The 22,239-nt window shown below is 38.9% G+C and overlaps 1 protein-coding gene across 2 annotated transcripts in view; it reads left to right on the plus strand.

Annotated features, from left to right (window-relative positions):
- The window catches only part of HSD17B4 (hydroxysteroid 17-beta dehydrogenase 4), an 87,346-nt gene that overhangs the window by 31,601 nt on the left and 33,506 nt on the right, over window positions 1–22,239 (plus strand). For both annotated transcript variants that reach the window (XM_019831288.3, XM_006927547.5), the window contains exons 9-17: window positions 105–196; window positions 3,449–3,473; window positions 5,344–5,472; window positions 7,954–8,057; window positions 9,544–9,780; window positions 12,817–12,868; window positions 15,052–15,123; window positions 18,439–18,542; window positions 21,428–21,493. In XM_019831288.3, the coding sequence (XP_019686847.1) occupies window positions 105–196; window positions 3,449–3,473; window positions 5,344–5,472; window positions 7,954–8,057; window positions 9,544–9,780; window positions 12,817–12,868; window positions 15,052–15,123; window positions 18,439–18,542; window positions 21,428–21,493 (881 nt within the window). The remainder of the gene's footprint in view (window positions 1–104; window positions 197–3,448; window positions 3,474–5,343; window positions 5,473–7,953; window positions 8,058–9,543; window positions 9,781–12,816; window positions 12,869–15,051; window positions 15,124–18,438; window positions 18,543–21,427; window positions 21,494–22,239) is intronic.

Here is a 22,239-nt window from a genome sequence, read left to right on the forward strand (position 1 = left end):
CTCTGAATTACCAAAATTTGTAAGTAAGAAGTTTTCAGAAAGCAAAATGGTGGATTGAATATGTGTATATTCTTGTTCATAAACATTTTTGGGATGTGTTTTAGATCTCCTGGAAACTTTGAAGCCTGATTACGTGGCGCCCTTGGTCCTTTGGCTTTGCCATGAGAGCTGTGAGGAAAACGGTGGCTTGTTTGAGGTATTTTGCACCTTCTTGCTTTCTCTCAAAGTAATATTTGTGTAATTAAACATAAAAAAATGATTTAAGCATTAATATTTTCCACTTGCTCACATTTGGAAAGATCTGCATCATTTGATATCACTTGTATATTTTTCTTTAATGTTTATTTACTTATTTTGAGAGAGAGAGAGAGAGACAGAGAGACAAAATGTGAATAGGGGAGGGGCAGAGAAAGAGGGAGAGAGAATCCCAAGCAGACTCCATGTTGCCATCGCAGAGTCCAATGAGGGGCTCGATCTCAGGAACCGTGAGATCATGACCTGAGATAAAATCAGGAGTCGGGTGTTTAACCAACTGAGCCACCCAGGTGCCCCTCACTTGTGTATTTTTTAAATATTATAGTTAACTAAGGAACAAGTGTTGACAAATGTCCTTTTTTGAGAAAGAAATAGCAACTTGATAAATTCTGTTTTTCTTTCTTTCTTCATTTCTAATATGCTTACCAAATGAAAATGTGGCTGGTTAGAGGTGTTTAGTCAAATGAAGAAGGTTTTATTTGGTTTGGGAACCTGATTGTTAAAGTAGGATAGAGCTTATGGTTCAGAGTCAGCCAGCCTGAGTTTTGAATTCTCTGTTTTGACAGTTGCTGGCTCGCTGGAATATTGTACAAATTAATGTCCCTGAGCATCAGTTTTCTTGGGCTTTTGTGACAACGAGAAATCCTATTTTTAAACTCTTAGCACTGGATCCTAGTACATAACAGTTAGTTTTCAATTGTAACTGTTATGTCAGCATACCAGAAATTTAGTCTGGGCATGATAGGTCAGTAAACGTAACCTATTATGTATTTTAACTTTAAGAATAAACATTCGTATTTTTCCTCATCGTAGAGCTTTAAGTGTTTATTGTAAAAATAAGCACACATAATCCAAACATCCAGTGAGATCCAGTTTTCACTTTGTAATCAAAGTCCTTTTAGATCTCTTTATGCCAATTTATACATTTTTGATTCCTCATTTAAATGTGATCTCTTTTTTCCCCCTAGTACTGTTACATTTTAGATTCTCTGCCCCACCTTTATTTGATTCTCTGTGGTAATAAGGAGCCTGTTATATGAAGAATACTATGACATCCAAAAATATTTCTTGGTAGCAAAATTACCTGGCTTAGTTGGAAGTGAATGCTATATTAACCTGATGCATTTGAATAAAAACTTGATAAAATAAAAAGTAATGTACACATATCTAAGCAGAGATGTGTGCTTCCACTTTCTTAATTACAGACATTGTGAATTGTGGAAAATTAGAGGTGAAAAGAACTTTCTAAGAACTTTACAGATTTAATAATATCAAGCCATCTGGAGCTCAGAAGTTGGCCTGCCTTTTATGTCATTAAGGAATTTTTATTATTTTGTAGATAAAAATCGTATATGCTTTTATAGAAAAATTTAAATATACAGGAAAGTTTAGAGAAGAAAATAAAAACCATCCATATTACCCTTATCTGGAGATAACTACTATTAATATTTTTATGTATTCTTCCAGTCTTTAATTAGATTTGCATCTTTTAAAAAATTTTTTTTTAATGTTTATTTATTTTTGAGGGGGAGACAGAGACATAGAACACAAGCAGTGGAGGGGCAGGGTGAGAGGGAGACACAGAATCTGAAGCAGGTTCCAGGCACTGTGCTGTCAGCAATGAGCCCAATGAGGGGCTTGAACCCACAAACCATGGGATCATGACCTGAGCCGAAGTTGGACACTTAAGTGACTGAGCCACCCAGGCGCCCCTAGATGTTTATCTTACACGAATAGTCTCTTTTCTTAGATACACATTTTATACATACAGCAAAACCTATAGAGACAACAAGGTCATGTTATAGGTACAGTTTTATGTGTTTTGTATGTTGTGAACATTTTTAGTGAGGAACATTTGGTATGCATGATTGGTAAAATACAGTAAGAAACATCTGTAATATCCCACCTTAAACCTTGAAAGTAAGTTTTGCCACTGTTTGCCAAATTCTGAGAGGTACCTAGAGGGAGAGATAGAGATTCTTTGGCTCAGTTGGACCTCCTGTTTCTAGCACCTGGAGCAGTTTCCAGCTTCTTGAGCCTCTCCCAAATACGGTACAATATGACATCTGTCTTGTCTGTTACCGAAACCACTGCTGACTTATCTACCCTGACAGCATCAGGGCTGACTGGTCTATTGTAAAAGTTGTGGGCATATTCATATAGAGGCAAAGGGTGATAAAAAGCCATGCCCTTGACTGGAGCCACTAACCTGTGTGCTCTCTACTGATAACATTCTGTTGTCCTCTGCCTGTGGAATTCTCATGATCAATTCTGACACATTGTAGTTGTGGTGCTTGAAGATTTTTTTTTTTTTTTTTTTTTAACATCAGACATTCTCTTCTGGGGATTCCCCTGCATGACCTCTAGAAAAAATGTGATCTTTCTGTGTGGCAACTAATATATTTGGTCGTTTGCCTTCTCTCTATAAAGATATCTTATTGAAACGACTATATGTAGTTGTTTAAGTCAAATCCTAATTTTATTTTCTTTCCTTTTTATGTTTTTCTTCACTAGATCTTTCTAGAGGGAGCTGTTATTTCATGCCTGTGTTGTTGGGACAATCTTACTATTTTATATTATTTAACCTTTATGGTTAGCTCATGAAGAATATTATTATCCTTATTTTACATAGGGGAAAACTTGGATTCAGGGTTCAAATGATTTGATGGGACTCACACAACTAGTCAGTAGAAGCATCTATCCTTAGTTTTTTTTTTCTTAAGTTTTTTTTTTTTAATGTTTATTTATATTTGAGAGAGACGGAGCATGAGCAGGGGAGGGGCAGAGAGAGGGAGACATAGAATCCCAGGCAGACTTTAGGCTCCAAGCTGTCAGCATGGAGCCCAATGCAGGGCTCGAACTCACAAACAGCGAGATCATGACCTGAGTCGGAGTTGGACGCTTAACCATCTGAGTCACCCAGGCGGCCCTAAAGCCTTAGTTTCTGACATCAGTCATGCTTTTCTACCACATGCATTGTCTACCACCTAATGCTGCTTTGTATTTCTACTGTGGTAACATGAACAAAGCAAAATCATGGAGGCCCATGGACTTTTGTAGAACTGTGTTATTTTCATCCATTGTCATCTAGCCTTCTAATACTCTTAGTATGACACCTGCCTGTTTTTCTATTAAAAAATCCTCTTTGTGATCCGTTTTAGATGGTATAACTGTCTTCCCCTCTTTTTGGTAGGTTGGAGGAGGATGGATTGGAAAATGTAAGTCTCTTCTAGTTTTTCATTTGCCGTATATTGTTTCTGTATTTTTAACCTTGCACATCCAGTTGGAGCTGGGTAAAGGTCTTGCCAAATGGCTAACTATTGGAGCTCGTGCATGCATATTCTACCTCAAACATGGGTATATCAATAGGCATTCTAAAATGTGGAAGCTGTCCTGAAGGCCTTTGGTATTTTCAAGAAACTGTTGAGGATTTTTTCCCTGTTGGCAGTCCTTATTCAGGAGTTGTCTGGCCTATGCGTAACTGGCTGTTCCTTCAGACAGCACAGTCTGTTTGTTTTCCTGTGTCCTCCTATGTCTCCAGCATCCCACATTATTTATTTTTTTTTAATAAAGTTTATTTATTTTTGATAGAGATATAGAGCATGTGCACATGCATGAGTGGGGAGGGGCAGATAGAGAAGGAAAGAGAGAATCCCCCAGGCAGGCTCCACACGGTCAGCATGGAGCCTGATGCTGGGGCTTGAACTCAGGAACCATGGGATCATGTCCTGAGCCGAAATCAGGATGCTTAATTGACTGAGACACTCAGGTGCCCCCACATGATTGTTCTTGCTGTTTCTGCAGAGTAATGAGTGAGAGAGGGGGCTGTTTTGTAAAGATGGGAAGAGTCTTGTCCTAGAGAGCACAGCAGGAAAATTTTCCAATTCTCTTGTTTGATTCTTTTCTTCCTTGGGGCTATGAGACATCAGGAGGTAATGGTCAGGAATCACAGAGGACAACTTGCTGAGACAGAAATTGCAACTGATGTCTGGAAATTGTTGCCCTCTGGTCCAATAGTGAACTCATTTGGCTTCAACCATCTCTTTCCCCAGCTCCCCAATCTTGTGAGTTCCACATTGGACAATTGCTTCATGGCATTTAAAAAAATTGTGAAAAATTCCAGTATCCCAAATCAAGTTTTCAGTTGGCTGCTGGTATCAGAATTAATGAAATTATTTAAAAGGTTGTCATTACTGGAGGGCATTGATATAGCATAGAGTATCAGTATTTTCATCATTAATGACTATTCTCTTTGGTTATCAAAGTAACGTATATTACTCAAGCATTGTTCAACATAAGTGTCTCAGGATATCCATTTAAGAAAGGAAATGTTGCAATAAAAGTTTTTTCTGAGACTTTGTCAATAAGAAAACTCTAGAAGCATGTATTTCTGTCATTGCCTGAGACAAAGCTTCAATTAAATAATCATCAAAATCTGACCAATATGTTTAAATAAGGTTACTAGTGGTTATTTTATTCCTTGGGCTTTTTTGAAAGGCAACAAACAGTCTTAAAAATTCTCCTCACAGAATTTCTACAGCAATATGATTTTTGTGAATCTGCCCTATTCTAGTTGACTTCCTGTGAAAAAGGAGCAAAGAGCAAAGGGAGGCATGAGGGAATTATCTGGGGCTATGTGACATATTAATTTGGTTATCCCTCACTTTGCTGTTTAGCAAAGATCTTGAAGTATATTACCTGAGTGATCTTTGGTCATGAAGTCAATCTTTTGGTGTGATTGTCTATAATTAAAATTTTTATGATTGAGCAGCATTACAGTCTTCCTTTAGTAGTATCTGGCATGGTCAGAGGAGAGCTGTTTCCTTTCAGCTTTATATATATATATATATATATATTTTTTTTTAAATTCACATTTTCCTCATGGGATTGTCATCTCAAGAACAACTTCTTTAAAGTCATGTAGTATAACTCTTCAGATATTAGACTCATTTTGTCCCCCCTGAATTCCTTTCTCGCGGTTAAAAAAAATTCAAGGGTCTCAGATGAGTTTTACTTCCTGTGTCCCTTTTAAACTCTGTGCTTAGCTTCTTCGTTTTGTTTCTGTACGTTTCTCTACGTTTGTTTCAGTACGCTGGGAGCGGTCCCTTGGAGCCATCGTAAGACAGAAGAATCAACCCATGACCCCTGAGGGGGTGAAGGCTAATTGGAAGAAGATCTGTGACTTTGAGAACGCCACCAAGCCCCAGAGAATTCAAGGTAGAGGCCCAGATCCCTTCGCTCCTGGCTGGGGAGCCAGAGGCAACAAAGCATTCTCTTCTCTTAGGGACCTGTCTTCTGTTTTTAACTAGTGCGTGTTTTTTGCACCAGGAGCTATTAGAACTCTTCAGATTTAAGATATGTATGTCAACCCCCACTGTCACTTTTTCTGTTTTGTTTTGTAATCCTGTGTTTTGGGTGTATGTCCGGGTGGGGGATAGTACAAGCTGTTCACCCTTCTGTGCTTCCTCCCTGATGATTCGTTTCAGAGTCTTCTCTTACCTAACCAGTCACTGCTTACCTCACCTGGTTTTTCTCTGTTTCCCAAAAAGTTCACATAGGCCAGTTTTATTTAGGCTTAGCTCTTTTCTGTCTAATGAGTAGATTTTGTGTTGTTTTATCCCTTCGTCTTTGCTGCTGTGTCTCACCCTTCTAAAATGCCCTTTCCTGGGGTGCCTGGGTGGTTTAGTCAGTTAAGCATCTGCTTCTTGATTTCAGCTCAGGTCATGATCTCACAGTTTTGTGAGTTCGAGCCCCACGTCAGCGTAGAGCTTGAGATTCTTCCCCTCTCTCTGCCCCTCCCCTGCTCTCACTGTCTCTATCTTTCTCAAAAATAAATGAGAAGAAACTTCAAAATGCCCCTTCCTGCCTTTATCACCTGTGCTGACCTGAGTACTTCTCGTAAAATCAAAACTCAAGCCCTGGATGTTCAACCAAACCTCCCCAGATATTTCAGGCTACATTGATTTCTCTCTTAGCTGGACTCTGACCGCTTAGCATCTGCTCAGAGCTGCTTTTGTTTCGTAAATACGTGGTTTCTTAACTGCACAGTAAGGTCCTTTGGAGGCGGAGACTGTGTCTTGGAGGTACTTCTTTTGTGTTTGGTGCTCGCTTGGAGCCAAACTCAGAAAGGATTCAGCAAATGCTTACTCCCTGGAATTATCGAGCTGTCTATGATTTGCCATAGGAATAGACAACCAGCAAAAGGCACGTTGTTTTTTTTCTAGTGTATCTCACATATGCATGTAGTATATGAAGTTTATTTTTACTTATTTACTTATTTTTTTAGTATATGGAGTTTAAACGACTCTTCTGGGAAAGATAATGATTCAGGGTTATTTTGTAGACAGATCTTTTTTTTTTTTTTTTTTTCCTCTTAGTAATTTTATATTCAGTGTTTGGTAGGGGAATATATCTCAAAAAATGACTATTCTTGTTTTTTTTTCCTCCTTAATGACACTTTCCTGCCTGCTGGTACCCTCATTGAAATTTTCATTATGCTCTTTCTCAACCAGATGATAGCACGATTGTAATGTCATTAATGGTAGCATTTCCTGTATTCCATATTTTTCTGTTTGTGATGAATTTAGCCTGTGAATGAGTCACCCATCATTGAAAATGAATGAAAGGAAAAAGAAGGAAGTACATTAAAAACTTTCCTCTGATGTCCAAGTTCCACTGTATTGCCTTAAAAGTATTCTAAAGAAAAAGCTAAATGAATTACGTAATTCTAAATGAAAATATACCTCTGAGTGTTAGAAGTAGAGTTAGAAGAAACATGTCACATTTTTCTGTAGAACTGATCATGGGTTACAGATAATGGAACTAAATCCCAGAAAAGTGCTGTAACTGGCCCAAGCTTTCTCAGTGTTTGAGCCACATTAACTCAGGTTGCCTGTGTCTCTGTGTGTCCTTTCAGCCCGTAGCAAGGTAACTTTCAGTTAAAAGCCTCCTTCTGGAAGCATTCTTATGGGGCGGTGAGGGGAGGATTCGGAGACAAGAAGCTGGCTGATATCCCTGGTCACACCACAGTTTGTGGTTTGCTTATAGATTGTGTCCAAGGTTAGAAAGAGGCCTGTACCTGTCAGGTTTGTTAGGTCTCAGAGTCCTTGGAATCTTCTGGCATATGTGGCAGCCCCATGAGTCTCCTTTATTAACCTTTTAGACCCCAGAACAGTAGCTTCTGAACCTTGTCTGAAGTCTCTGTTCGTAATGATGGTTTTCTCTGGACGAATTTTTAGTACCGACTTCAGAGCTATCACTTGAGACGTGGGTGGGGGGTTCGGAGGATAATCTTGGCATTGTTCCATCCTGGAGGAGGGGTGATGATGGCGAGAAAGGGAAATTTGTTTTTCCTTCACCAAAAATTGCATGTCTCTGGACAAGGGTCCCACTTTACAGAGTTGTAAAATTGATCAAAGACATTGCAAAGCTCAGTGCCTCTTTGGAATCAAAACCCAGGAAGAGTATGTTGGACAATGGCTTGTTTTCCATTGACAACACCCAGTGATCTTTGGTCTATTTTGGAGTCTTTCACAGCTTCTTCCTTTAATAGTCCTACCTCATATATTCAGTTCATGAGTGCCTGTGAAGGTCCTGTGGCAGGCTTACTCACTGTTAGAGGAATGATAATTGAGCACGTTGTCACTTTTCTTAGTCATGTCTTGTAACAGAAGCATCCTTGTTGTTATTACTGTTTAGAATCAGTTGGCAGTATAATTGGAGTTGTAAGTAAAATCGATTCAGATGGAGGAGTTTCGACAAATCATACGAGTCACGCAGCATCGACAGCACCATCAGGATTTGTAAGTTGGGGAGAAAAGCCTAAAAGCTGTGCCTTTCCTTGAGATCCTCTCTTTTCTTTCTTTTTTTTGTTTCCTTTTTCTCTTTTCTCTCATACAAAAATGTTATTTTCCAAGCTATTAGTCCATTGTTAAATAGGAAAGATAAGTGACAAGACTTTTCTTAAAATATGTACTAAATATTTATAGAATTTGAATGAACATGAGGCTAAGATGTAGCCTTATGTAACTTTTACTTTCTTTTCTTCAGTATAATTACACAAGTGTCTTTTTTTTTGTTGTTGTTGGTAGTATTGTTGATAATTCTACTGTAGTTACTGTTTTTTCTAACTTTTTAGGAAACGATATCTATTTAAGTGCCTCTTTTGAGTCATTTTTTTTTTTTAGGGAAAGCATTGATAGATTGTATTTTGGAACTATTTCAACATCGCTGCAAATAAAGGACCTCCGACTGTATAGAAATTCTGATGGAATAGTGGTTATAGCTCATGTGAAGTTTGCTGATTTACTGTCGCCTTTAAACAAAAAAATGTAGTGCATAAATAGTGAGAAATAAATCATTTGATGCATTCGGTTTTGGTGTTTTGTGACTCAGGGCAGATAGAGTGATAATGTTAACAATCTAATTTTAACCCTGAGAATATGATTGGGTTATAAATATGACTTTATCCTAGAATAGAGGTTGGCAAACTTTTCCGGGAAAGGGCCAGATAGTAGATGTTTTAGGCTTTGTGGATCACTTACCCTTCCTGGTCACATATTCTTCCTGTTTTTCTTTTTTTTAAACCACTCTTTAAGAATGTAAAAACCATTCTTAGCTATCAGCCCTTGTTTATGGACTCCTGTTTTGGAATAAAAGTGATTGACAATCGGACATCATTGCTTTTTAGCCCAGTATCAACTTCACACATTAGCAAGACATATTATCACTAAGTAGAAAAATACAGTATCCAGTTTGATGAGGGACATTCCCAGCCAGGAACGTAAGGTAAAATCTCATTTTAACTAAAACCATTCTGAGGCCATCTAATTTACAAGCATTAAGCAGCGTTTTGCTCTTTTTACATTTAATTTTATACAGTAGCTCCTGTAGGGCGATTCACTATCGCTATTTATGACCTATTCATTATTATTATTATTTTTTTGTATGTTTGAGTTTGTAATAGTTGCTGAATTAATAGGGCTTCTCACCATCAGAGATAGGAAATTTGAAAATGAGACATACTGTTAGTAAGAAGCAAATTATAAAAAAAGTTCTTATCTGTAAATGAAGTCCTTTCCCACACACTTTCTAATTGGTTTCTATTAAAATAAAATCTAATGAAACAATTATGACACTCCATGAAATTCACCAACATGACATTCTATTCACCTGTCTTCAAAAGCAAAAACCAGGTACGTAAGCAGTTAATAGTTTTGAAAAAGTTAAAATGTTAAGGATTTGACAAAAATATCATTGAAAAAACACTTTCGTATACCTTTCTCATAGGCTGGAGCCATTGGCTATAAATTCCCTCCATTTTCTTCTGCTTACACGGAGCTGGAAACTATTATGTATGCCCTTGGCGTGGGAGCATCGGTGAAGGAGCCAAAAGATATGAAATTTATATACGAAGGAAGCTCTGACTTCTCCTGTTTGCCTACATTTGGAGTTATCGTAGCTCAGAAACCTTTAGTAGATGGAGGGTTGGGAGAGGTTCCTGAGCTTCCGGTCAGCTTGGAAAAGGTAAGAGTAATAGAAACCTTTACTTTGCTTTTCTTTGGTTTCTTCAAATATGATTGATAAATGTCACGTTGTTTGCGGGCACATGTATTAATAAAATAGTTTGTCATGGTTGGTTCAGGAATAAAGATTTAGCATATCTTTGATTTTCCTTTCTGAGCATATAAGAGAAGAGACTTAGTTGAAAGGACAAGCAGAAAGAAGAAAACAGCAATTAGGTCCAGTCCTACGACCCTGACATAATGTTCTCAATCCTCTCTCTGCCATTTGCTTGCTGTTTGACCAAGGGTACAGAACTTTCTGAAGCTTTGGTTTCCTTATCTATAAAATGGATGTGATAACTCTTGCTTGATGATAGCGGTGAGGGAGCAAGCCAGGTAATGATCTGGGAAGAGTATTTGAGCCAGAGAGAACAAGTGTAAAAGGCCCTGAGGCAGATGCATAATTGGCTTGTTTTTGGAGCAGCAAGGGGGCCAGTCTGTTACAGGATGAACAGGGTGGGGGGGGGGGGGCGGTGGTAGGAGAAGAGGGCCTTGTAGTCATTATAAAGATTTTAGCTTATGCTCTGATTAACTAACATGGGACATAGTCTGTAGTGCTTTGAACTGAGGAGTGATATGATCTAGCTATGTTCACTCACAGGCTCATTTTTACTACTGTGTGGAGAATAGATTATATGGGGGCCAAGCCGAAGCAGGCAAACCAGTTAAGAGTCTCTTATAGTAATTTAAACAAAAGGCTGGATGTGAGTCGAAGGAAAGAGGAGTCAAAGATGAAGTTTTTCGTAACTGGGATGAAATATATGCATATATGTCTCTATCCATGATTTATAATTAACTATATACAATATATTTAGTATGTATAGTAGTTATATAGAACATATATATAACAAGATAGATGTATACAGTTACCTTAAGGTGGGGATGATCAGAAGTTGGTTTTGGACAAACCTGAGATTCTCTTATATAATCCAGTAGAGATGTAAAACGGGCAGTTGAATATGTGAGTCGTGAGTTTGGGGGGTAGCGGTCTCGCTGGGGTTCTTAGACTTGAAGTGATATTTGAAGACCCAAGACTAGATGAAATCACATAGTGTAACGTGTGAGCGTAGGTAGAGAAGAGCCTGAGCTCAGGGACCGGACCCTACAAGTGTTGAAAGGTTGAAGACATGAGGAAGAATCAGCAAGGGAGACCGAGAAGGAATGGCTGGCAAGGTATGAGCTCTGAGGAATAGCGGGAGAATGTGGTATCTGAGAAGCAAAATGGACAAGTCGTTTCAAGAAGGAAGGTGTGAACAACTGTGAGAAAGCTTTTGAGGTGGGGCATGTTTCATTTCTTGGAGTCAAGGTTCAGGTCATGAGTCCAGGGATAGCTGTTGAATCCTAGAGCTGTGAGCCAGTTTCTCTGGCTTTGGTGATTGGAGGACCCATTTACTGGAGGAGCGATTCGCCCATTGCTGCTCTGAATCTGTGAGAACTTATTTTGAGTATCTGATGAGTTGGGAGGGAGGCAAGAGATATGGACCAGGCAGTTTGTTGTTTTAGTCACTGCCCCATGGTATTTGCTGCATACAGTTCTGTTTGAATAATTGAAATGCAAACAGTTAAAGCAAATGTTTCAGAATTCTGCACTGTACTCCTTCAGAGTCAGGAGGAGTTGGAAAAATCATGAATGGTGTTCAGAATCTGTGGCCAGAAATAATATCCCTCTTGAATTGAAATCCCTGTCTTCCCACCTTGAGTGTCCAGGCCATTTGATACGGTGGGCCATCCTCCATTTGTCTCATTTGTTCTCCTTCTGGGTTCGGAGGAAGACAGAATTAAAGGTGTCCCATGGCAGTGGGGTGTGGTCATTTGAGTATATGGGCCAGATTTTGTTTTTTCTGTCCTATTATTTTCCTACATATATTGGTGTATTCTTGCTTCCATACATTGAGGTTAAGTGTCTCTCGAGTTACACAGTGTCCTTAGTATCTACTGATAGTTAATTTATAAGATGCATCTATGTCTGTTTTTGTATCTATAGATAATTTGTAAAATATCACCCTAAGGAAATACGGACAATGATAGTGCTTTGAACATGGTTGTAATTACTTTGAACATGGTTGTAATACTCTCCTGTGTTTTAGCTGAGTTGTTTGCATTTGGTACATGTGATTTGAAATTCATTTAAAACATTTTATTTTATTTTATTTTATTTTATTTTATTATTTTATTTTATTTTTAAATATTTTATTTATTTTTGAGAGAGAGAGAGACATAGCAAGAGCAGGGGAGGAGGGGCAGAGAGAGAGGAAGACACAGAATCCGAACCAGACTCCAGGCTCCGAGCTGTCAGCACAGAGCCCGACACGGGGCCTGAACCCACAAATCGTGAGATCATGACCTGAGCTGAAGTCGGAGGCTTAACCAACTGAGTCACCCAGGAACCCCAACTTTTTTTTTTAATTTTAGAGAGAGAAAGTGTGTGAGTGAGGGAGAGGGGTGGAGAGAGAGAGAGAGAGAGAGAATCTTAAATCTTAAGAAGGTTCCATGCTCAGCACAGAGCCCAATACAGGGCTCCATCCTATGACCCTGGGATCATGATCTGAGCCAAAATCAAGAGTTGGGATGCTCAACTGACTGAGCCACCTAGGCACCTCCAATTTATCCATTTTTATTCAACAGATATATATTAATTACCCTTTATGTTCCAGGCACAGTGAGAAGCCCTGGAAATATAGCCTGGTTTAGTGTTTGCATCAGTAAGTAATCCATAATTACCAGTCAGTAAGGCTTTATGAATGTCAAGAAAGAACACACAGATACCTTTTCTGCTCCAAAAGATCTAACAGTCTTTAGATTGGGAGGCTGATTATTTCTGAATATGATTGATTATGATTATGATTAAGAAATAGAAGCCAAACTGAGACAGATAATTTGGGGGGAGTACTGATGTGAGCAAGCGGCCAGTGAAATATCACTTGTGATTAGCCATATTCATAGCAGAGCTTGTGGAACGGGAAAGTCGGCCAATAAAATTTTGTTTACCCTAACATAGGTTCTCCATGGGGAGCAGTACTTGGAGTTGTATAAACCACTTCCCAGATCAGGTGAGTTCCTGATACGTGGATTCCTTAATTGTACCCTGATTTTATTTCCTGACTAACCTTCCAAACTGTGTCATTGTGTTAAACTGGCACAGAGTGACTTTATTTTTTTTTTATTATTTTTTTTTAATGTTTATTTATTTTTGAGACAGAGAGAGACAGAGCATGAACAGGGAAGGGGCAGAGAGAGAGGGAGATACTGAATCTGAAACAGGCTCCAGGCTGTGAGCAGTCAGCACAGAGCCCGATGCGGGGCTCGAACTCAAGGACTGCGAGATCGTGACCTGAGCTGAAGTCGGACGCTTAACCGACTGAGCCACCCAGGCGCCCCTAGAGTGACTTTAAATAAGTCATATCGCAAGGCGTGGATATGCATTAGAATAGATTGATGTGAAGCAGGACCTATTTTGGTGACCTTAAGCTTTGTCCTTGAATAGTCTTGTTTATTAAATTATCTCAAAATACTAACAGTGTGTTTCTAATGATACAGGTGTCATTAGCAACTGAAAAAGCATCTCTGTTGTATACATGTGTTCTAAACTTAGTAATTGTATATAGGCAGCTATGATTCCTATGAATAATGGTTTTTGATTCTTTTCTCAGGTATTTATGTTGGTAGCAATTTTCATAAAGGCAAGCGCATTAAAAGATAGAGGATTTGTTGTAATTAACTATTCCTGTTTTCTTTTAGAGTAAGTAAAATCAGGTCTGCCTTAATAATGAATTTTCTTCTTCTCAGGAGTATCCTACTTGTTCAGTAAAGCTGCTTTTCTTATTCTTCGACTATAGTTTGATAGATTTGTTTCGGTGCTCTAATGTCAGCATATGGTCTAATTAAATACTGACCACATAAGGTGGTAAAATACCAAACAAAGGGCTTATTTATCATTTCGCCTTATGTAACATGCAGGTCAGCAAGAAGCTAGAATCCTCCTTTCATGTTTTTCCAAAGCTTTTTATTTTACCAAAAAAATGTATGAGATTCTCACTGTTTCAATTTGAATAGCCTTATTTCAGTGTTAAAGCAGAAGTTTTCACACAACCGTTTTTATCTGAGCTGATGTGTGGTGACTGCCTTCATCAGACATCCGCTGCTTACCTGCCATGGACAAGGAAGAGTTTTCAGTTTTAGATACATTTTCTAACCTGGCTACCTACTGAAACAGCCTGTTACTACGTTAAGTTACCTGTTATTTTAAATGAAATACGGTGTCTGGATCCCCACCATGGAGGTTTTGTGTGCACGCGTGCATCGTGTGCGGGCATGTGGCGGTGGCACTGGTGGCCAGGGCAGAGGCCAGGAGGCTCCCTCTGTCTGGCATGTGCCAGTCACTCGACCGTGGGCTCCCTTGGGAACCATTGTTGTAAGGAAAGTACGAATGTGTAAGGTAGATTTTTGCCTTTAGGGATTTTAAATATCAAGAGAGAGGCACAGGCATATACTCCAAAATGATTACACCTGGAAAGTAATATGAATAGGAAGGTGTGGCAAATATTTTTCTTAATTTCGTGTACCTCCTTAGCGTCAAGTTACGTTTCTCATGAATTATTTTTCTTCAGTAGCTTCTGTGCATTTTCTTTAAGTACTTTTAAAGCTACCTCTCTAATGCCTCTCTAATATGAATATTCAAAATTCGAGATACTTGTGGTTTGGAACCTCTTTAAACTACAGAAAGCTAAGGTACGGCTACTATTTATAATCTTCCTGTGAAACCCAGCAGGTGATGAGACTCAGGACCACAAGCATCAGGAGACTGATGTCAGCATCTCTGTCTCTCACTGGATTTGTCAGCTTCATTGGTACTGTCAGAGGCCATGTGACTCCTCCTGGGGATAAAAAAAAGAAGCATTAGATGGAGGACAAGAAACCTATCAGCAGCCCTTTGTGTCCATTGTGAACTAGACCATGGTCTAGTTCAGGCTGTGCTGGTCTCCAGATTTTCTGGGTATTAGAAGTTTGATCTTTATTGTGTTTCTACTTGATGTTTCAAATGTAGTGACTAAGGTATTCTCTTTCCTTTTAATGTTGAATGATTTAACAGTACCTTGAAAACTATATCAAAGCATAGCTTTTAGTTTTGCTGAACTTACAGTGGAGATTTTGTTAAATTCTCTCATATCTTAATATAATGATCTTACGGTCTTTTTAAAAACAGATGATTGATTGATTTCGCCATTCATTTCAGGAAACTTAAAATGTGAAGCTGTTATTGCCGACGTCCTAGATAAAGGATCTGGTTTAGTAATTCTTATGGATGGTAAGTCACTTTTAATTCTTACAATAATATTGTTAGATTGACAGGCCTCGTGTGTGTCATGTGGTGCTTCACCATAGAAACTGATCGGTACGTTCACATTCATCTTCCAGTTTTCAAGAAACCAAGATAACGATCAGCGTTCTAAAAATTTTATAAGCTCTCAGGAAATAAGTGAGGATGAGGCAAAGGAGCAGGTTAGGGTAGCGGTGGGAAGAGTGGGGCATTTCAGGGGATTTGAGACCACATGACCAGAGCACAGAGGTACAAACTGTGGCTGGTACAGAGAACGTAGTGGCGGACTGGAGTTTGGACTTGCAGGAAGGAACACATCGAAGACCATCACTGGATAATTAGTATTATAGATACTCTTGTCTTTGTTCGCTCTTTGGAACTTGGAACGTATTTGGCTCTCAGTCATTTTCATGAATGGTGGTTAAGTTCCTAATGTTGTGCATTCAAGCCTCTTGAACTCAAATGTGGTTTAAACACCACAGCCATATTTTATTTGCAGTGGGAAAAAAAAGGTTATAGTAGTTTAGTAAAGGTTGACATACTAGTAATTAAACATCAGCTCAAGATACATTGCTTAAAATTTATTCATTCTGAACTTTAAGAAGAAATAGATATTGAGGCACCTGGGTGCTCAGTTGGTTAAGCGTCTGTTTGACTCTTGATTTCAGCTCAGGTCATGATCTCATGGTTTGTGAGATCGAGCACCACATTAGGCTCTGTGCTGACAACAGAGTTTGCTTGGTTCTCTCTTTGCCTCTCCCTCTGCCCCTCCTCTGCTCATACTCACTCTCTCTCTCTCTCTCTCTCTCTCAAAATAAATAAATAAACTTAAAAAATTAAAAAAAAAAGAAGAAATAGATCTTTATTGTCAAAAATTTTGGAAATAAATTAGAGTGGGAAATATGATATTGTCTGATAGTTGGAATATAGGCTTCATCATCTTTGTTCTAAATACACGGAAGGTCATACTGTATATGCTGTGTAGGAACTTGCCTTGTTTTTACCACATAATATGTTGAGAACATTTTTGATGCTCTTAAATATTCTCCTACTACATTATTTCTGTCAGCTCATAGTATTTCATAGTATGTCTGTTTTTTTCCTCTTTCTGTCTTTCTTGTCTTCCTCTTCTTCCTTCTCCCCCTTCTGTTTTAGATTTTTATTTTTTTATTTAAAAAAATTTTTTTTAATGTTTATTTATTTTAGAGACAGAGAGAGCACAAGTGGGGTCAGGGCAGAGAGAGAGGGAGACAGAATCTGAAACAGGCTCCAGGCTCTGAGTTGTCAGCACAGAGCTCAACAAAGGATTCAAACCCATGAACCATGGGGTCATGATCTCATGACCTAAGCTGAAATTGGACACTCAACTGATTGAGCCACCCAGATGCCCCATGTTTTAGATTTTTGTGTTTGTTTGTCATTCCAGAAGTTGGCCAACATTTGGCTGCAACTATCCTAGTTTTCTTTTTTTTTTTTTTTATTATTATTTTTAAAGTTTATTTTGAGAGAGAGAGAGAGAGTATCAGAGTTGGGGGAAGGGCACAGAGAGATCAAGAGAGAGAGAGAGAGAGAGAGAGAGAGAGAGAGAGAGAGAGAGAGAATGAATCCCAAGCAGGATCCACGTTGTCAGTGCAGAGCCTGACATGGGGCTCAATCCCACAAACTGCGAGATCATGACCCAAGCCAAAATTTAGAGTCAGGCGCTTAACCAACTTAGCTACCCAGGCACCCCTCTCCCAGTTTTCTTTTACTCTTCTCCCTGAGCTACCAGACATGTGACATACCTCAGAACAAAGTTTCTGCAGTAACCTTAACTTTCATTTTTACTATTTTCTCTTGACCCACTCCATTTAGTTAACTACAGCTTGATATTGGGTAATAATGTATTAGAATTTGTACGCAAAGTGCAAATGAAATCAGATATCCAATTTCCTGCGTAATACAGTTAAAAATCTTATTTTAATACAAATTGCCATGACCTTCCTTATTTTTTGTTATAATTAGATTTTTTTCTTTTGTGTGCAGTTCAAAGTCATATTTCTAATTTTCTAGAGCTGGAGATAGAGTTCTCACACCCTCACTAGGAAGTTAGTAGAAAGAGGGACAGCTGTCCTACATTCATTCATTATTTGCTTACTCATTCACTAACTCGTATCATTTATTCATTACTCATTAATTAAAAAAATTTTTTTTTATTAGTGTTCTTTATTTTTGAGAGGCAGAGAGAGACAGAGTGTGTGTGAGGGAGGGGCAGAGAGAGAGGGAGACAACAGAATCCGAAGCAGGCTCCAGGCTCTGAGCTGTCAGCACAGAGCCCGACGCCGGACCCAAACTCACGAACTGTGAGATCAAGACCTGAGCCGAAGTCAATTGCTCAACCGACTGAGCCACCCAGGCGCCCCTCATTACTCATTAATTTAATAAATATTGGTTAGGTGCTTTTTCTGTCCCAGGTACCATTCTGATTGCTAGAAATATAATGGTGAGCAAGACCCATGATTCTGTCCTCCTGAAGCTTATACCTTGATCTTCACTTCTTTTGTATTTCAGGTTCTTTTTTTTTCAAGTATTTTTTTTTTAATTTTAGATTTATTTATTTATTTTGAGAGAAAGAGAGATAGAGAAAGAGAAAGAAAGTGAGAGCAGGGGAGGGGCAGAGAGAGAGGGAGAGGGCGAATTACAAGCAGGTTCCGCACTGTCAGCACAGAGCCTGATTGTGGGGCTTGAACTCAGGAACTGTGAGATCGTGACCTTAGTGGAAATCAAGAGTCGGATGCTTAACCAGCTGAGCCACCCAGGCGCCCCTCTTTTTTTTTTTTTTTTTTTGTTTGTTTGTGTGTGTTTGTTTGTTTATTTTGAGACAGAGAGTTCGAGCAGGGGAGGGGCGTCTGAGCCACCCAGGAACCCCTCCAGGCTCTTTTTGAGTCCTTTGGCAGAATGTTGGAATGTTTGAGAGTGTTGGATACCTGCACCGTATAGTGGGATTTTGTGAAATGTTTGAGATGGAGAGAGTTAAGATAGGATAAGCAGTTGGGGAGATTGAAGAAGAGGAGAGAGAAACTGCTGTTTCACAGTCAAGAGAGGGTATGTGAAGGTCCTCTTCACTCTGCCTTCTAGAGACCGGTAGTGAAGAAATTGAAAGATGCTTTATAAACCAAACCTGGGCATCTTTAAGTTATCAGACCTTCTAGTGACTACTTTTTTTTTTTGAAACTTTTAAAGGAATTGCTGATCATGTCTTGGTTAACTGGTTATGTCTTTCGATAATAACTTCCTTTATTTTTTCTTTCATTTGCTTTTCAGTCTATTCTTATTTTGAGAAGGAACTTATATGTTACAATCAGTTCTCTCTCTTCCTCGTTGGCTCTGGAGGCATTGGTGGAAAACGGACGTCAGACAAAGTCAAGGTAGGCTATTATAAGCTTTATAAGCAAAATATATGGGTATGTAAGTATCCATATAAGCAAAATATATGGGTATGTAAGTATCTGTATGTATATTTTGAACTTATCATATTACCATAGGTGTGATTTAACAGAGTAGATCCTCAGTAATTCACACTTCTTTGAATCAGAGTATCTTTGAATTAATTGAAAGAGCTACATATGTTTCCATATTTTAATATATAACACGTATTTGTAGAGGAGTCTGGCTGACATAAGTGTAATGTACCTGAGATAATTATGGGAATGTTTTTACTTTCTTCTACAGACTTTGCATCACCCAGAAGTCTTTAGGAAAACCTAACACATGCAAGTCATCCTTGTATAAAATAAAATCTTTATTCATTAAATGACTTAAGCACTTGTCTTGTGTAAGACGATTCTAGTTACTCTTTAGTTCTCAAATTCTACCTAAAAACATTTTTTTTTCTAAAAATATTTTATAACTTGGACATTACTTTTCATTTAACCTGGCCTTTACTTCCGATTTGTTTGAGGTAATGAGATTATAATGTCGTAAACATTCTGGATAAATGAAGTACGCTTAAAGCAGTATTGAGAAACTGCTTCTGGAATGATGGTGTGAGGAGTCCCCTGGACCCTCTCCCCATTGAGTCAGCCATAACATCATAATGGTTGAAAGTTAAAACAAAAAGAAAACCATTTAAAGTGTCTGGAGATTGTCCTCAGGGCATATAGCAAATTAGGAAATATTTATTCAAGGAAGTCTTTATCTTGGTAAGACCATTGAGAATCTGTGGCATTTGAGCCACGGCTTTCTCCTTTTTCCCCTCATCGCTGGGCTCAGCATAATGGCAGTTCCACTCTAGGCATGTGTAGCCCAAGCACAGGATCCCTTGTCCCTGCTCCCAGAGCAGGCTGTCCTCCCAGCAAGAGCAGGTCACCAGATTTTCTTATGCTTCCCACAGCCCCCAGCTTGTGTTGTTGAAGCTCTGTTCCAGGTAGAAGTGGCTAAGAGTTATAGCATTCTCGTTCTCTACCCGGCCTCCACATGTAGAGTGGAAACTCTGCTCCACACATGGTAGGCTGAGAAGACTGAAGGACCCAATCCCTCTTGCCCCCACTTGCCCACAGGGTGAGGAAAGCTGAGGAGGCCAGAAGCTATTACCCCTGCCCAGCACAACTTCTTGTAGAGTGAGGATGTCACTTGGAGATGAGTGGGCCACTATCCTTGCCCCTACTTCTGCAGTGGAGGAGAGGTTTCACCCAGGCACTGAGGCAGCCTGTAATAATAGAGATCTCTGAAGCTCATCCCAAGGAATAGAGTAGTTGAAAGTTCAAAGGTAAGGGTGCCCACAGATATTAAGTTACTTTAGATTAACAACCAAGAGGAACCTTGTAGCTCCATGAGAACAATAAGCTAACAACCAGCCCAGCTAGAAGTTTTCTAGAGAGAACCATGGAAAGAGAGAGCTAAGAAGAGCCCTCATGGGATCATGACAAAAACTGGCCTGACTTTAATTGGATCAGACTGTAGAGTGATTTATGCCCCAGGGCATTATTGAAAGTAATAGAGCAATCATTTGGTGATTAGTGGAGCCTAACGGTTGGGTATGATACCAAATGAGGCAGACACTTGAGCAGAGAGGTCAGGGAGAGAGAGTCACAGAGAACCCTGGTAAACCCACTGTTATCCTTGGGTAACTGACTGTGTTCTTGCCCAAGGCTATACCTCTGAGGAGCCACACCAGAAGTTGCTCACTATTGGGGAAATAGACTTAGCTGAAATAATCTAGCCAAGGCACCACACAAATAAACAAATTAACAATAACCACAAGCCTGTCACAGGGAAAGGAGGTCAATATCCTGAGTTGTGTAATAGGTTATCTAAAATGTCTAGTCCTCAACAAAAAATTACAAGACATGCAAGAAACAGGAGCACATGACCCATAGACAGGAAAATAAAACCAGAACAAAACAGGCAATAGAAACTGCCTTTGAGAGGACTTTGTAGACAAAGACTTCAAAGCAGCTCTTCTAAATGTGTTCACAGAACCAAAGGAAAGCACGCTTAAAGAAGTAAAGTACGATGACAGTGACTCATCAAGTAGAGAAAATCAACAAATAGAAATTATGTTGAAGAACCAAATAGAAGTTTTGGAGCTGAGATTACAATAAGGGAAATGAAGAATTTTCTAGAGCACTCAATAGTAGATTTTAACTGGCAGAGGAAAGAATCAAAAAGCCTGAAGATCTTTCTCTCTGTCTTTCTCTCTGTCTATCTATCTATCTCCAGAGACAAAAAAAGATGAAAAGAAAAAGAAGTCTTAGTGAAATGTGGGGTACCTTAAGTATAGCGAGATGCATGTAATGGAAAGACCAGAAGGAGAGGAGAGAGAGAGAGAAATAGAAAAAATAATTGAAGGAATGATGGTTTTGATGAAGAACATTAATCTACACATGCAAGAATCTGAACCAACTCCAAATAGGATAGAGATGCAAAGAGACCCGCACTGTTAGTAAAAAGTACATTTAAAGATTAAATCAATGTAGGTGTGAATTGTTTGTCTAGTTCTTATAGTTATTATCACCTTTTGCACTGGGAAAAGGGTCTTTACCTCTTTCTCCTTGGTGGCCCAGGGAATGGATCTGGTTGTATAACTCCTTTCGTTAAACAGGGTCATTTCAGGGAAATCACAGCATAGATGAGGCTAGCAGTTATGAGATTTTAAATGTTACCTCCTGAACAGAAATTATTTTTAAAAACATTTTATCTAACTTGCAGATTTTGTTATACTGAAGCATGGTTGTTCATCAAATACTAATCTGAGTAAAGAGAGTACCAATTACTTTGTTAGTATTTAACCTGTGATATTTTTTGGTTTCAGGAAGCTGTAGCTGTGCCTAATAGACCTCCTGATGCTGTACTTACAGATGTCACCTCACTTAATCAGGTGAGATTGTGTTTTTTGAAAAGCGATAAAGCCACCTGACTGCTGGCTCTTGAATATATAACTCTGATATCCTATAGTTGTGTGAGTCCAAATGTAGGGCTTTGTCCTTGTACATGATAAAGATTAAGGGTATATTTCCATAGTTGTAATCTGGTCTTTCTACACTTTTGCTCATCAGATTTTTTTCTCAACCATAAATCAAAAGAAAATATAGAAAGACTTTTCACATGTCACCTCAGGAAGCATCCTGCTTTGCTGGGCAGTGCTTAAAGACACTGCCTAACTTAGTAGTGAAGAATTTCATTCAACCCCTAGTGAGCAGGAGGAGAAGAATTAAAAGGCAAATTTTGGTCACCCTTTCCTCTTTCAGGAAAGAAAGTTGAGCTACATTGCTTGGAAACAGATTATTATTATTATTTTTTAAATTCTTTTTTAATGTTTATTTTTGAGAGAGAGAGAGAGAGAGAGAAAGAGAAAGCATGAGTAGGGGAGGGGCACAGAGAAAGGGAGACCGAGAATCTGAAGCACGCTCCAGGTTCTGAGCTGTGAGCACAGAGCCTCATGTGGGGCTCAAACTCACAGACTGTGGGATTGTGACCTGAGTCAAAGTCAGACGCTTAACCGACTGAGCCACCCAGGCACCCCGGAAACAGATTATTTTATGCCAGCTTTAGTAGATAGGCAAAATAAAGCATCTTAGGAGGGGTAGGTGATTTAATGTCTTTTTTTGGGCATAAATAATTTGT

This window comes from Felis catus, chromosome A1 (genome assembly GCF_018350175.1).
Source record: "Felis catus isolate Fca126 chromosome A1, F.catus_Fca126_mat1.0, whole genome shotgun sequence".
In the NCBI taxonomy this organism is placed as follows: Eukaryota; Metazoa; Chordata; class Mammalia; order Carnivora; family Felidae; genus Felis; species Felis catus.